At 43.8% G+C, this 15,676-nt stretch overlaps 1 protein-coding gene across 2 annotated transcripts in view; it reads right to left on the reverse strand.

The window, feature by feature from the left end:
- LOC117523239 (bifunctional 3'-phosphoadenosine 5'-phosphosulfate synthase 2-like) overlaps positions 1–15,676 on the reverse strand; it is a 50,956-nt gene that overhangs the window by 20,754 nt on the left and 14,526 nt on the right. For both annotated transcript variants that reach the window (XR_004564449.1, XM_034184701.1), the window contains exons 4-6: positions 11,893–12,031; positions 11,539–11,657; positions 240–353 (exon numbers count right to left, since the gene is read on the reverse strand). Coding sequence is in view for 1 of the 2 variants with exons in the window: in XM_034184701.1 (XP_034040592.1) it covers positions 240–353; positions 11,539–11,657; positions 11,893–12,031 (372 nt within the window). In the remaining variant the exon portion in view is untranslated. The remainder of the gene's footprint in view (positions 1–239; positions 354–11,538; positions 11,658–11,892; positions 12,032–15,676) is intronic.

The raw sequence follows: 15,676 nt of genomic DNA on the forward strand, positions 1-15,676 counted from the left end.
TGAATTTTGGAGAGAATAACATGTGACATTTACACATTACAATGTCAAAGTGCTACCCTGATTATTTTGACACATTCTTTAATCTTTCTTGTTCAATTATAGAGATACGAGCGCTTTATATTGAGAACCTGGACTCTAGACAGTGAGAATAATTATGGACTCATCATGAGCATCTAACATGTCCAGTACTAACCCCATGTTCATTTGGAAGAAGTGTATATAGTGAATCAGTGTGTTACCTTGGTGATATTGATGGTGGGAAGTGTATTTACATCAGCCAGAGCAAGATTCAGCCTGTTCTCTGGAACAAAGAGTTCATTCACCTCGTCCGTGATCCCACTTGGTATAATATTCTACACACAAAGATAAATGGGGCACATGTCACTATGAAATGATATTAACTGATTTCGATTAGATAGAACTTTATTAATCCCTTGGGAAGACTCCCTCAGAGAAATTGAGGTTCCAGCAGCATTGTATAGCAGCACACAGGGTAAGAAGCACACAGAGTATCAAAACTAGACTGAAAAAGATTATGCAAAATGTAAATATAAATACCAGAAATACTGCTCGCTACTGGCTTACTGGCTACTACTGTTCCTCTCCTTTCCGTCCTCTGTCTTCCTATTACTCCTCCTCCTTTACTGTTTGTCTTTACTTTTAGAATAGAGATGTGATACTTTTTTTTTTACATGAGCAGCTTACGGCTGCAGCACACAGGAGAAGCAAACATAGGTATGAGAGGTCTATGGTTATGACGAGAAACTAGGCAAAGTGCAGGTCTTATGTGTCGTATCACCATTTAAACAGCGTTATGGTGGAGTGAAGCAGAGAAGGACTTTAATCAGACAGCATGGTGCATTTGTTGGGAAGGTGTAGTGACACAGACCCACAACAGGGGGCGTTAATGAACGGACAATGGATAAGCCAAAAAGTAACAATTTAATGTTGTGAATTGCACAACGGAATACAGAAAAAAAAACAACTAGAGGAGTACAGTCAATCGCATACAAGGTGACGTGTGGGCAGGCTCGAGGATAGAAGACGTCTGTCCAAAGAAGAGCCGGATCCCACACGGCTTCCACCGCCAGCGGATCTGAAGAACACCGGAGCCGCCAAGTCCCGAGCCCCAGGTGGCCACCGTCTCCAGCTGTCAGACCAGGTACTGCTGGCAGAAACAGAAACAGTTAGTGGTGGGTGTGTGAAGACACACCCAGTAATCATCCCCTGAGTAGTTCCTCCGGGAGGGAGAACCTCCACCTCCAGAAACAACGTCACCCGTGCAGCTCCTGTTGGTCTCTTTCCTGGATGGAGTGAGAGGCGAAGAACGTCGTCCTCTCACTGTCCACCAATCCAGCCTCCGATAGAGCCCGCAAGAACACAGCTGCACACAGACCAATATATTTAGACAACGATATCACAGCAGAGAAAATTACCTTGCTTGGTAGCTGATTTCTCGGCGGGGAGGTGGAGTTGCAGTCCGGCCTTTATGGTGATGGTGAGTAGTGGATGAGTGACAGCTGGTACGGATGATGAGTGACAGCTGTCACTCCCGGTCGCGCCGACGCCCTCTCGTGCTTAAAGCCCGCACTTCAAGCAGGGTGGCAGCTAATGAGTCCCGGATGTAGGTCTCCATTGATTCGCGTTCCGGACATGAGAGGTTGTACAGCCTGCTGGACGGGTACTCAGCGCCTGGTATCAAATCAATGGCACAATCGTATGGATGGTGCGGGGGCAGCGTGAGTGCCAGATCTTTGCTGAAGATGTCAGCGAGATTGTGGTACTCCTTAGGCACCGCCGTCAGATTGGGGGGGACTTTAACCTCCTCCTTAGCTGTCACACCGGGTGGAACCGAGGATCCTAAACACTCCCGGTGGCAGGTTTCGCTCCACTGCGTCACAACCCCAGACGGCCAATCAATCCGGGGACTGTGTTTTAACACCCATGGAAAACCCAAAATCACTCGTGAGGTAGAAGGTGTTACATAAAACACAGTCTCCTCCCTGTGATTTCCAGACACAACCATTGTCACTGGCTGTGTCTGATGTGTGATTAGTGGAAGAAGGGTGCCATCTAGTGCCCGTACCTTCAAAGGTGAAGGTAGAGCCACTAGAGGGAGCCCGACTTCCCTTGCCCATCTGCTATCCAGCAGATTCCCTTCCGACCCCGTGTCTACCAGTGCTGGGGCGTGAAGGGTCAGATCCCCGCTCAGGATCGTAACTGGGATGCGTGCTGATTTACGGGGTTTCCCCGCATGCGTGTTATGGCCCACCCTTAGCCCAGTTTCTAAGGGCGGGTGTTGTCGTTTAACCGCTTGGGGCAGTTCCTCTGTAAATGCTCACTCGAGCCACAGAAAAAACACTCCCCGCGGGCCAGCCTCCGTTGTCTGTTATTTGATTTAAATGCTCACTCGAGCCACAGAAAAAACACTCCCCGCGGGCCAGCCTCCGTTGTCTGTTATTTGATTTAACTTTGGCCCTGCTCGTGTCCATAGCTTCATCAGCACGGGGAGCTGTTGCCACACGGGAGTCACGGGCTATGGAGCGTGGGGAAGGCGGCACCCTTTCGGACCCAGAAGGAAGAGGGACGGCTCGTGCCCGGCCACGCCCCCCGCCCTGCTCCCGACGGTGTTCCTCTAATCGGTTATCTAATCGTATAACCAGATCAACAAGCCCATCGAAATCCTGCGGTTCGCCCTTAGCCAGTAAATGCTCCTTCAGGACCGGAGACAGTCCATTTACGAAGGCGGCGCGGAGCGCAACGTTGTTCCAGCTGGACCTCGCTGCCGCGATGCGGAAGTCGACTGCGTACTCAGCTACGCTCCGACGCCCCTGTCTGATTGACAGCAGCAAATTAGAAGCAGATTCGCCTCTATGGGGGTGATCAAAAACCTGTTTGAACTCCCTCACAAACCCAGTATACTTCGTTAGGAGCCGTGAATTCTGCTCCCAGAGCGCCGTAACCCAGGCGCGTGCCTCCACCTCCAGAAACAACGTCACCCGTGCAGCTCCTGTTGGTCTCTTTCCTGGATGGAGTGAGAGGCAAAGAACGTCGTCCTCTCACTGTCCGCCAATCCAGCCTCCAATAGAGCCCACAGGAACACGGCTGCACACAGACCAATATATTTAGACAACAATATCACAGCAGAGAAAATTACCTTGCTTGGTAGCTGATTTCTCGGCGGGGAGGTGGAGTTGCAGTCCGGCCTTTATGGTGATGGTGAGTAGTGGATGAGTGACAGCTGGTACGGATGATGAGTGACAGCTGTCACTCCCGGTCGCTCCGACACCCTCTCGTGCTTAAAGCCCGCACTTCAAGCAGGGCGCCATCTTGTGGTGGTGGGCCAGCAGTACCTCCTCTTCAGCGGCCCACACAACAGCATTAGTGGTTAGCACTGTAGCCTCACAGCAAGAAGGTCATGGTTAGATTCTCACCTGTGGCCTTTCTGTGTGGAGTTTGCATGTTCTCCCTGTGTGTTTCCTCTGGCTGCTCTGGTTTCCTCCATTTAAAAGACAAGGTTAGGTGAAGTGGAAACTTTATAATTGTCCAGGTCTACCTTGCAAAAGAGGTCTCAATCTCAATGGGACTCACCTGGTTAAATAAAGGGCCAACTGAATTAAAGAGAAAGCTGTTCACATTTTGGCACGAGTCTCCCGTGTGCCTTCTAGGAAACTGTAGATCATATTTCTTCTTCTTTTTAAGAACATGGTTTCTTTGTTTCTCTTCACCACGGAGCTGTGGCTGTTGATGCCAAAAAAAAAAGCTGCACTGTAGATAGTTTCTGCAGTCACATCCACAGAAGCCTTTAGTTCCTTCAGAGTTGTCATGGGTGTCTTGGTGGCTTCCGTGATAGATTGTAAATATAGTGACAAACCCTCTGTGATGTCACCACAGGTTTGAAGCTCAAGTGAGGTATTTCCAGATGTTGCCCTCTTGGCAGTGCCTGTCTCTGTCTAATTAATGGCCAACCCATAAATGGGTAAAGGGGTGGAGTGTGGGCTAGGCCAGTGTGACCTAGAGCTCAAACATATCGTCCTATCTCAAAATTACCAAGTTAGCTAACGCTAACAGGCTATGTAACCTTGTTTCACGTGTTTGATTAACACATATTTTTGCAGTATGGGCAGTGATTCTTATAACAGTGGCCTGGGTGTGGATATTAAAAACTATGACCTGAATACATCCTCAATAACTGTGGCACAATCAGTGTAGCTAATGTTACCAATCTACTGTACCTGCAAATTACTGCTAACATTCAAATTCAATAACATTAAAATTTCAGTCAATGTAGATACTGGAGCACAGACTTCTTAAGTGGTTCATGAGTATGATGAACTGCACAGGAATCCATATTATCTCAGATACTTGTAATAAATTGCTCAAGAATGACAAACACAGTCAAGACCTCAGAAGCTGGTAGCCCTTGCTCGCGACCTCTGCCAGAGATTGCTGCCTGGAACTGGCACACTAATTGCCACTCCAACCATACACCTAGTTATTTATAACTTTATGACTTAAAACTGAAGAGTTATATCAAAATTCACCCCCGTACTGTTGTCATGAATGGTAAACTAGCTACAGAGACCAAAAACTCTTTTGTACTAGGCTGCAGATATGTTTATTTCAGATGTAAATTTGAACAATTTAACATTAGATTCTATGGGGATTGACTCACTTTTGGAGGCAAACTCAAGTGACCATTCAAGGAACTGCAGGTTTTGGCACTTCCGTGTTGGCTTCATTTTTCTGTTGGGAAAGTGTAAGTACACGGACCCACAACAGGGGGCGCAAATGAACAGACAATGGAGTAGGTCAAATAACAACACTTTACTGTTGTGAATGTGCACAACAAATACAACAGATTACAACAATGGACAAAAGTCAATTCACAAAGATGTGTCGTGTGGGCAGGCTCGAAGATAGGAGACGTCTGTCCAAAGCAGAACCGGAACCACACGATTTCCTCCGCCACCAGACCCCGGGAATACTGGAGCCGCCAAGTCCCGAATTCCCAGGTGGCCACTGCCTCCGCGTGTCGGACCTGGTACTGCTGGCGAGGAACAAAGAAACAATTAAATGTGGGCGCGTTTGCACCCAGCAATCCGCACGGCAGGAAAACTACCTCCACCTCTCGTTGGAAAAGGAGTCTGTTATACAACGCACAAAAGTCACAAAAGGTTACTGTCACACAGTTAGCTGAGAATGTTACCTTCCAGGTAGAATGATATCTCGGCAAAGAGGTGGAGACGTCGTCCTGCTGATGTACCCCTGCTGATTGGTAACAGCTGTTGCAGGTGATGCGTGACAGCTGTCACCCTGGCTGCTCCTGTGAGGCGGCTGCGCCCTCTGGTGCCTGGAGCCCGCACTCCAGGCAGGGCGCCCTCTGGTGGTGGGCCAGCAGTACCTCCTCTTCTGGCGGCCCACACAACATTTTCAGCACCACAGGTTGTTCATTTTTGAGAACTGTCTGCTCTGGATGGATTTTGTCATGGAGTTCCATACTGTTCATATCTGGTAATGACTGGTGAATGGACAGTGAAGTATGTTGCCATGGGGATCTAACACAACTCCCATGTTGTCAAGCATTGAGATTCTGTTGTAAAAACATGTGAGGCATGTAAATATAGTAGTGTAAGCTGTGTGTGCATTAAGAGCCCAGAGATGTAGGACAGATAGGTGTGTGATGAAAACATACAGCACACCTTTCCAATTTTATGAAGACAAATTGAGGCGTGCCCTTTAATGTATGTTCAGATGTCTTTATGCATGCTTGTGTGAGATGTGGGACAGATAAGCGTGTGTGACAATTATACACATCACACCTGACCAACTTTGTCAAGACAAATTAAGGAGTGTCTTTTTGAAGTACGTTTGCAGCCATCTTTAGAATTATTGGCAGCACTGAATTTAACCCCTTAACGCCCGAATTTATATAGCTGTACGAATATATATAGCTGTATATAAAAAAATGTTTTGTGTGTGTTTTTGCCTTTAAGTAGATGGTAAATAATGTTGAGATTATTAATTTCACTTTTGCACAAAAACTAGATAGCAATATTGGGTATTCTGGTAATGACTTTATGTTATAATGTTATAATAATAATGATGGTATGTTGCAAATTTGCGACAACGGGCATACAGGTCAATTTGGTAAGTTGCATATTTGAGTCAGAGATTGTAGCATACATGCGACGATGGGCGTTAAGGGGTTAAAGTACCAAATTTAAAATATGTTAATAAATAAATGCAAATGAGCTCATTTTTATTTTCATGAGAATATTTAATTGTTGTCGTCCATTTGGCTGCTCTTGTTTTTGTCCGGATACAGTCATGAGAATATTTAATAAACTATTCAAAGTTAATGAGCAACTACAAAAATCTTTTCAGTTTGTGAAATAAAAAAGACATACAATATACACGTGAGAATTACTGCTACAATTTGATAAATGTAACAGTAAATGAAAATTTCAGCCAGGTTTCTTTAGCCATGTCAGGGGATGGATACATGAACATTTCTAAGATTCAGAATATGGTTGGGATGAAGTCCAAGATATTTTTTTTCTTTTTTAGAAAACTGGCTGATTGACTGGATGATAAAATAAATAAATAAATAAATAAAAATAAAGCATAAAAATGACTTTGTAAAGCTCAGTGCAGGTGTGCTGTTTTCACTGCGCTTTAAGAGGTGAGGACGAGTCAGAGCTGATGAAAAGCTCACAGCTCGCTTAAAGTGGGCAGTTCAGTCAAATCCCGACCTCCTGCCCACGGACCAAGTTTAATGCTGCTGTCGACCCACAATACAAAAATAATAGTAATGCACAGTGACTTGGAGAAGTAACTTTAATCTGATTACTGATTTGGAAAGATTAACGCGTTAGATTACTCGTTACAAAAAAAGTGGTTAGATTAGAGTAACGCGTTACTAAATAACGCATTACCGGCATCACTGGTGGGGATTGAACCAGGAACCTTCTGCACTGAAACCATATGCACTAACCAGTTGTCCACCACCCCCCCATTTAACCATGTGGCTGTTGTGTTAGATCCTCTTGGTTATACACCAAATCAAACCATAAAAATGTCAAGCACATTGTCTTCTCTGTTTCTGAACCTTTAGTCGTACCTTGAACTTGGATCTCCTCGTCGCAATCTTTAACATCTTTTAGGGGAAAGATAACACTTTAACGTAAATACCTGCACTGTTACTGACGCACAGCTGACATGCTTTCAAGTTATACAGTACTGTGGCCACACAATGAGTCTGTGAAAGTGTTCCCTGTAGCTGGCCTCATGTTCCCCAGGGGACGGATATATGGCTGCGATATTGTACACATCCCTCTCCATAATGGCATCCTGCAGAATGTCACTGTAACTGATATTTTTATTTGGAGTGTTTATTCATGAAATAAAGCTGTACATGCAGTGATACCAAAATATATATTTTAAGAAAGATATAAGCAACTACAGTGGGATTCCAGTGCACTGTAAACAGTGACTGAGTATTTTGTGTAAATGGGCTGCATTTGTTGTTCTTTCATGCTCAATGTGCATGACAGTGATGTCTCACATTCACCTATTTACACACGTCAGGGTGCTACCATGCAAGGCGCTCAACTGCACACCTGGAGTAACATGGGGATTAAGGACCTTGCCCACAGGACCTGAGCAATTTTCCACTCTAATCTTGATTTGAACCAAGGATCTTCTAGTCATAAGCCCACTGTTTTAACCATTTGACATCACCTCCTGCAATTTGTGCAAAATAAATGGCTTTAACAGGCAACGGCGTGCTGTACAAATGGCCCAAACTCATTTGGGGCATGTCTGAGTGTTTATTTTAGTAGTAGTGGAAAGTAATGGTGCAAAGGCGAGCGTTGGTCACTAAGGGTTTGGATTTGCCGTTGTCACGTACTGAGATGACTTCCTTACCAGATTTGTATATTCGCTATCTGTGCATGCACAAAAAATAAATAAATAATAATAATAATAATTAAAAAATGGGTAATTTGTTCTGTACTGAGTTTACTCTTTCTGTCTGTGGGAAGGACTGCGAGCTGGTTTCAATTTATGGAGAAAAATAACCCGTCTGTAAACCTGATTTTGGTCCACACACAGAAAGGGTAAACTCAGTACAGAACAAACTCCTTGTTTTTTATGGAGATAAGATTGCGAAGATTCGTCCCATCCTGTCTATGGCTGATGCTGAGACCCTGATTCATGCATTTGTCTCTTCTAGATTGGATAGTCCAGCATTAGGGCTCTCCAATTAGTTCAAAATGCTGCTGCCAGAGTTTTGACACGAAGCAGAAAGTTTGACCACATTACACCCATTTTGGCATCTCTTTACGGGCTTCCTGTCCCAGTGAGATCAGATGTTAAAGTTCTGCTACTAGCCTATAAAACTGTTCATGGACTGGCACCTCCCTACCTAGCTGACCTAATTAAACCTTACGTACCGGCCTGGGCCTTGCGTTCTCAAGGTGCAGGACTACTTTGTGTCCCTAGGGTGAATAAAAAGTCTGCGAGTCACAAAACTTTCTCTTATCATGCCCCTGTTCTGTGAAATGATCACACTGCATCAATAAAACAGTCAGATTCTGTGGAGACTTTCAAGTCCAGACTTAAGATGCACTTATTTTTCCTTTGGTATGGCTAGCATACTGGCATAGTATGTTTCTATGCTTTTTAGTCTTTTAATTCATTTTATTAGGAAACAGAGCGGGCTGCAGCCTCAACTTTACCTAAATTCTGGGTCTTTTAGTGAAGCTTAGGGCTAGTGGACGGCGATCACCTTAGTATTTCTTCTGATTTTCTTACTGCTTAATGCTGACAAATTACACTGTATTTGTCTTTCTGATGCTTGATTCTTTTTTTTCTCTCTGTTTGAGGTGCGGTTCCATCCAGAGATGGGTGTGGTGTCTGTTTCTTCAACCCTCCTGTCCTGTACATGCAGCAAAATTTCCTGTATATTCGTTTTGTAAATTGTGTTGGTAGCATGGCCCAAGTAGAGGGTCACCTCTTTGAGTCTGGTCTGCTTGAGGTTTCTTCCTCAAAACGTCAGAGGGAGTTTTCCCTTACCACTGTCGCCTGTGTGCTTGCTCTGGGGGTTGGTAAAGTTAGGTCTTACTTGTGTGAAGTGCCTTGAGGCAACCTTGTTGTGATTTGGCACTATATAAATGAAATAAATTGAATAAGATCAGAATTTATTCACATTAAACCTGATCTTGGTCCGCGCACAGAAAGGGTAAACTCGGTACAGTACGTTGTGCACTTATATAGCCTGGCACAACACTGGACATGGTTTTAGCTGGTGACGGATCATACCAGTGCAGGAATTCTTCACCTGACCACAACTCATTATTAGACCAACACGCCCACACGAGCACAAATGGTATCATGATTTAGACCATGAAAAGTTTGGGTGCGAAAATGGCATCTGCATCCAATGCAAACTAGCAATAACACCTGTTATGCTGTGTGTACTACTTTGCGTCGGGTGTAAAATAGGGCTTCTGATGTTTGTTTTGTCCTTCAGATTTATTATTTTTGGAACTTTTGCTGTCATTTTGTTTTCTGGCAATAATTTATTTTTATTGCCCACAGCCATGATTAGACTTGCTTTTTCCATCTGTTATTGCAGACATGCATAAGTCCGTTTTTACCAACAAAACTTAAGGTAAGATGACCTTGTTTTTATCCTTTTGTGAGACAATGGGCTATGGTATGTTCCAGATATGCTTTCCCAAATGTTATTTAAAATGCCTCTTGAACACGACATGCAAGACAATACTGTTGTCATAGGTGCATTAGAAAGTCCCGGAGTGAGAAGAGCCGATAATTTGTATGTGATTTACTGTTCAGGAAAGTCAATGTTTGGTTTTAGTCGGCTAGGTTGTGAGGCCCAACCCTCACTATACTGATTTTGCTTTCAAATATAAAACCACGTGTTTGAATAATAATAAACTACTTGTCAGATTGTGTTTTGACATTTTAACATTTCTTTTATATATGTGTTTTCAGTATTAATATTAAAGTTACCTGCTACTTGTCTGTGTCCTTGGACAGACACTTAATCTGTAATGTCTCAGTTCACCCAGCTGTTAATAAAATAATGGGTACCAGTCTTGGCTGAGGAAGAAAAGCACAAGAAAAATGTTGTCCTTCTTCTGCTCATTGCCTGACTGCTGAACTTTTTTCAGGATGGTGGATGGCAGTGACTTTCCCAAAAAATGTCCAAAAGTCATGTTCAGATATTAAAAATTACTATAATCAGAGATGTGATCTTAGTAGAATCCACATATGTCTAGCTTTTCCCACATACAGAACTGTTAAAAGGCTGCAACTGCCATTTAGTGTGCAGTACGGAGGGGGTAGGGATGAGGAGGAGTGGCTGAGGAGGGAAGATTTGTTTATGTCTTGAAGTGTGGCACCCTTTCAACATCAAATGGCAAAAAAAAAAATTCATAGCACCTTTAAGATGTAGGCTTTCGGTAAAGGAAGACCGGACTATTTTTTACAATACAGATAAAGGATGCTTTTTAATGAATATTTTTTTATTATCTCTTCCACTGATTTTAGTATTATCTGTACCTTGGCAAAACTACTGCCATAAGACACTATTGCGCTTTGGTGGATTTACAAAATGTGGGTTTTAACAGCCATCTTGCCATTGTAATTGTAACACCCACTTAACAGTTTTAACTACTTAAACAATTATACACTGCTTCAAGTAATAGGGCAGCCCAGTCTCATTTGAACCCCTGCGTGATATCGCAGGATTTGACCACTTCTGGGGACAGCCTCCCATTGTGCAATACTAAAATAGCATAACTTCACAAGGATAAATAGTGCTTTGTTTTCGAAGTGGATTTTTTTTTTCAGTTCACAGTGGAGAAAGAAAGACGAGGTGAGTGGGAGAGGCCGTGTCGTTAAGTGTTAGCCGACACAGCTAGCCAGAGAAGCTGTGTTCTCTTGCCTGTACAACCGCCTCAACATGTTTGTGCTCCAGGTCATAAACAAACTGCAACACATGTCCACTTTCCACCGCATCGTCACTTTTTCTTTGCATTTTCACTTTGTTTGCCATGCAATTTGCCCAAAAAGTCAGAGAGGGCTGTCCCCGGATGTAGGATTATTGCGTCATATGCGTCATATTTTAACCCTCCCCCGAAACGACACTGCGCTGCCCAATTGGTAACTTGTAAAGATGCCTGTATGGGACACAATATCAGTTCAGGTTTGGGAACACGCACGGGTATGATGCATTACAGCATCCACCATGCCACAGAACCGCCTGGATGGCAACCACCCAGGCAGATAACAGGTCCATCCCCAACACTTGAAACTACCTGGGTGAACCATGGGTTTCCCCTTGGCCAATGCCATAGCTGATGTTCCCTAAGTGTTCAAGAGATACTCCTACAATGCAGTACACCACAATATCTGTAGAGTCTGTACAGTTTGACCTGTATATCCTGTTACAGGTCAAAGTGTCTTCATTTGAGACCCACTGCATAGGCTCCTGAGGTTCACACTCACCTTGTCCTTGAGCAGGTCCAACACTTGATTAAGGCATTCCTTCACTGAGAGCTCTCCAGTTTTTAGGACCAAATCTGGTGTCTCGGGATGCTCATATTGTGAGTCAATACCAGTGAAGCCTGATGACAGAAGATAAAACTGTGAAATATAAATTTTTCTTTCAAAGCCAATAGCTTTCCAAGTTCCATTTTTCTTGGTTGATGTATAATTACATGACATATATAATTGCGCAGCTGTAGACAGGGAATGGCCTTAACTGGGTGACAGTGTTTCCAGAATCAAAAGGTTTGTTGAGAGTTACGGTGTGTTAAAGTTTCGTAGAAAGTCTGCTGAGGTGAGCACTGACAGACCGACCTTTGATTTCTCCAGCACGAGCCTTCTTGTAAAGCCCTTTCACATCCCTGCTCTCGCACACCTCCAGAGGAGCATGAATGAACACTTCAAAAAATGGCAACCCAGCAACTGCATGAACTTTCCTGGCCTCATTACGATCCTGTAGAGGAAAAACAAAAGTAGCATTGCTACATAACTGACAGTTAAACCCAATGCAGTGTTTTCTAAACTGCTGATACAGTCCATGTTAGATTAAAAAAATATATATAAAAAAGTATAAAATATTCACATTCTGCAGGTAATGTAAAAAAATATATATAAAAAAGTATAAAATATTCACATTCTGCAGGTAATGTGTGACACCAAACCCCTACCCAGGATTTTAAGTTCTTGGAAATACTACTATATATAAGACTGCAGGTACTACTAACACTAATCCTGGTCTTCAAACAAATTCAGATTTGCATCAAGGAAGTTAATGATTACATTGTGTCAATAAGTGATAAAACTAGATCACAAGTGCTCAGAGACCACAGCGGCAAGACATCCACTTTTTTAAACGTGTCAGACAGGCAGAGAAATTAACAGACAAGGTACCTAACAATAAAACACCTGAACTAATGTCCAGAAAATTTGCCATTTTATCACATATTAGCCAGGTGCCATAAAAAGATTGTTGCCTGTTCCTGGCCAAAATATCAATCAATCAATCAATTTTATTTATATAGCGCCAAATCACAACAAACAGTTGCCCCAAGGCGCCTTATATTGTAAGGCAAGGTCATACAATAATTACGTAAAAACCCCAACGGTCAAAACGACCCCCTGTGAGCAAGCACTTGGCGACAGTGGGAAGGAAAAACTCCCTTTTAACAGGAAGAAACCTCCAGCAGAACCAGGCTCAGGGAGGGGCAGTCTTCTGCTGGGACTGGTTGGGAATTTGGATTAGGAGTTCTCAACCTATCTTACTGACATGCATCCATCCCTACATCCATCAATACATGCATCCATCCATCATCCATATATCCGTATACTACCATGTCAATAAAATCACTAATTCATTCATCAATACATCCACCCACAAAACAAACACAAACAGGATTCACTAATAATCTTGATAACAAGAAACACTTTAAATGTTGGATGTCTCAACAAGTTTTAGAGACCCAAGAAATTAATAAAAATGTAATGCTTCCAAGTCAACCCCCAAATTTATATGTTGTTATATGTCATCATATCTTTGCCAACACGTACATTGTACATTGCCCATATGAAGGGAGTGATCCAGCTTCCCTGAGTGACGCCTGTTTGAAATATTTATGCAAATTAGCACATAAATAGCACATCTCTATGTCATCCTATTTGTGTGATCATTTTCAAGCAGAACAACCATCCAAATGCAGAGTGCAAACAGTGAGTTATGGTCAAAAAATGTTTATTAATCAAGGCAAATCGCCAAGCTCACAAAAAAAAAAAAAATACATGGTGAGCCATGAAGAACACGTTAAACACAAATTACTATCATTGATTTACTCAAAGAAAACAAACAAACCACAACTGATGAACTCTACAGGACATGTTTGAAAAGGTGCAACTAACTAACCAAGGGACAAGAATCAAACTTGTTCAAACTCAAACAGAAAACAAGACAATCGTACTTACAACAGAGAACGGATACAAAGAGGGAATAGAACACCAATACTGAACAAACTGATCTGTCACATTAATTTAGTCCAGTATGTTTGTAAGTACGACTGCCAATAAATCACAAACAAGACTGGTTTCATAACGAAGGGAGATGTAGCTTTCGTAGCATTCGCTACGACCTGGGAGACATGAACAGCGAGGTAAACTTATGACTCAGATCATCTGATGGATTTATGGCAAGTGGACAAATATGGATATTCGATGAAGTCATGATATTCATAATATACACACACTGGGCCTCATGTATCAACGTTGCGTACGGCGATATTTGAGCGTATATGGGGTGTACGCCAAAACGGCTGCGCTACTTGGCATTTATCAATGTGGTTGTTGGCGTACGCTGCGCTGAAAATATACACCAGGTCGAGAGGTGGCGTAAATTATACACCAAAATGAACCAGCGCTGGAATCCACATAAAAATGAAGATGATCAACATGATAAACAGTGCCATTATACAAATCAATGCATATGTTACATAAATAACACTTTCCTGATTATACTACATAATAATCAATACAAATCCCGCTGTTGCGGGATTGTTATGGAGCACGATCCGTGGCTACAGTGCTGACTGCAAACAAAGCGCTGCTCGCCTTTTTCTCCAGACGTTGAGCCTGGAGCCAGAGCAGTGCTGAGCTTAACTTAATGTGGTGTGATCGTTTTAGACAATGAAATTGATAATAACAACTGTAGTTTCGTCATTCCTGTTATGTGTCGGACGCAGCTCGGAGAACCGACCAGCGTTTGAAGGACCCAGTATGAAATAAGCAGAGCACGGTACAAAGGCTAACTGAATTTAATACATAACAGTGATACAAAAAACAACAAAAGAAAGTGCGGTCTGGCGTGGTGCGCTCCCAGCAGCGCTAACGGTCCGGAGCCAGAAGCTGTTCGGACCCAAGGACCCCGCCGACACCCCCCAGGTGGCCGCAACAAACCGAGTCTGTGAAAGAAGGAACCATTATGTGAGTCCACACTCTACACACAGAGAGAACACTTAAAGGTGTACAAACAGCAAACACTTCCTGGCTTGATTACTAATCAGCTTCCCAGCCTGCAGGCATGGAACATCCAGTTCACAAAACTCCACTGCAGTGGAAGCCGATACATGACTAACATACAGCTCAATATAAAAAGGTGTGAGGGACACCACATTTACTGACTGTATAAATGTTAGTCACAAAATCTAACGTACCTCAGGAAGTGTGCTGACGAGCGTGAGACCTCACCCCCTCCTCTTTCACAGACCGTGCATCAAAACCCTGGACGTCTCTGCATCCACTGATGATGAGATGGCTCCCGAGACGACGATCTCACCCGTCTGGTCACAAGGTCGAGTCTCTGGCAAATACACACTGTATACTCCAGTCTTAAATGCCACCATGTTCCAATCCATATAGATGCACCACAGCTGTGAGTCCTGACGAGCCGCAGGTGATCAGGGTGAGGTCCTGATAACCTCAGCAACACAGCCACTCAGTCCCAAATGCAAGCCACCTGGAAGGAAAAACAAAAGACAGAAACAAAAAGGCAGCCAGGCCCCCCAGCCATACAACAGTACCCCACCCTCACGGAAGCCTCCCGGCGACCACACAAACCTGGCCCAGGAGAAACACCCCCCTCCAGGGACCATGGCTGGAAACCGCATCTGCATTCGTCTTCCAACAGAATGGTTGATGTCCTCTCCTCTGGCTGCATCCTTGCCTTTGTTTCAGTCAGTCACTTAGCACAGGTGTGGCCAGGAGTTCTTAAACCTGTGCGGTCAGCCTTTATCCAACCATGTTCGGTCTTTAGTCATAAAACAAAAAAGACAAACACAAACAACCAAAACACCCCCCTCCCCAGGGGACCGTCCCATCAAACCCCGGGAAGAGGAGAAAAGAAAAACCCCAAACTTAAGCTTACAAATAAAGTGCTAAAACACCCCCCCCCCCCAAACGACATGTAGGGACCAACACCCCCCCAGAGGACTTCCCGCCAGCTCCAGGAGTAATAACCACAGCCGAGGTCCCTCTGGGATCCAACGTCACCCACGGGGACTCCCAGCGCCTCCCAGAGGACCACTCGTCAACCCCAGGAGACGCCTCCCCTCATGAC

This window comes from Thalassophryne amazonica, chromosome 13 (assembly GCF_902500255.1).
Source record: "Thalassophryne amazonica chromosome 13, fThaAma1.1, whole genome shotgun sequence".
NCBI lineage: Eukaryota > Metazoa > Chordata > Actinopteri > Batrachoidiformes > Batrachoididae > Thalassophryne > Thalassophryne amazonica.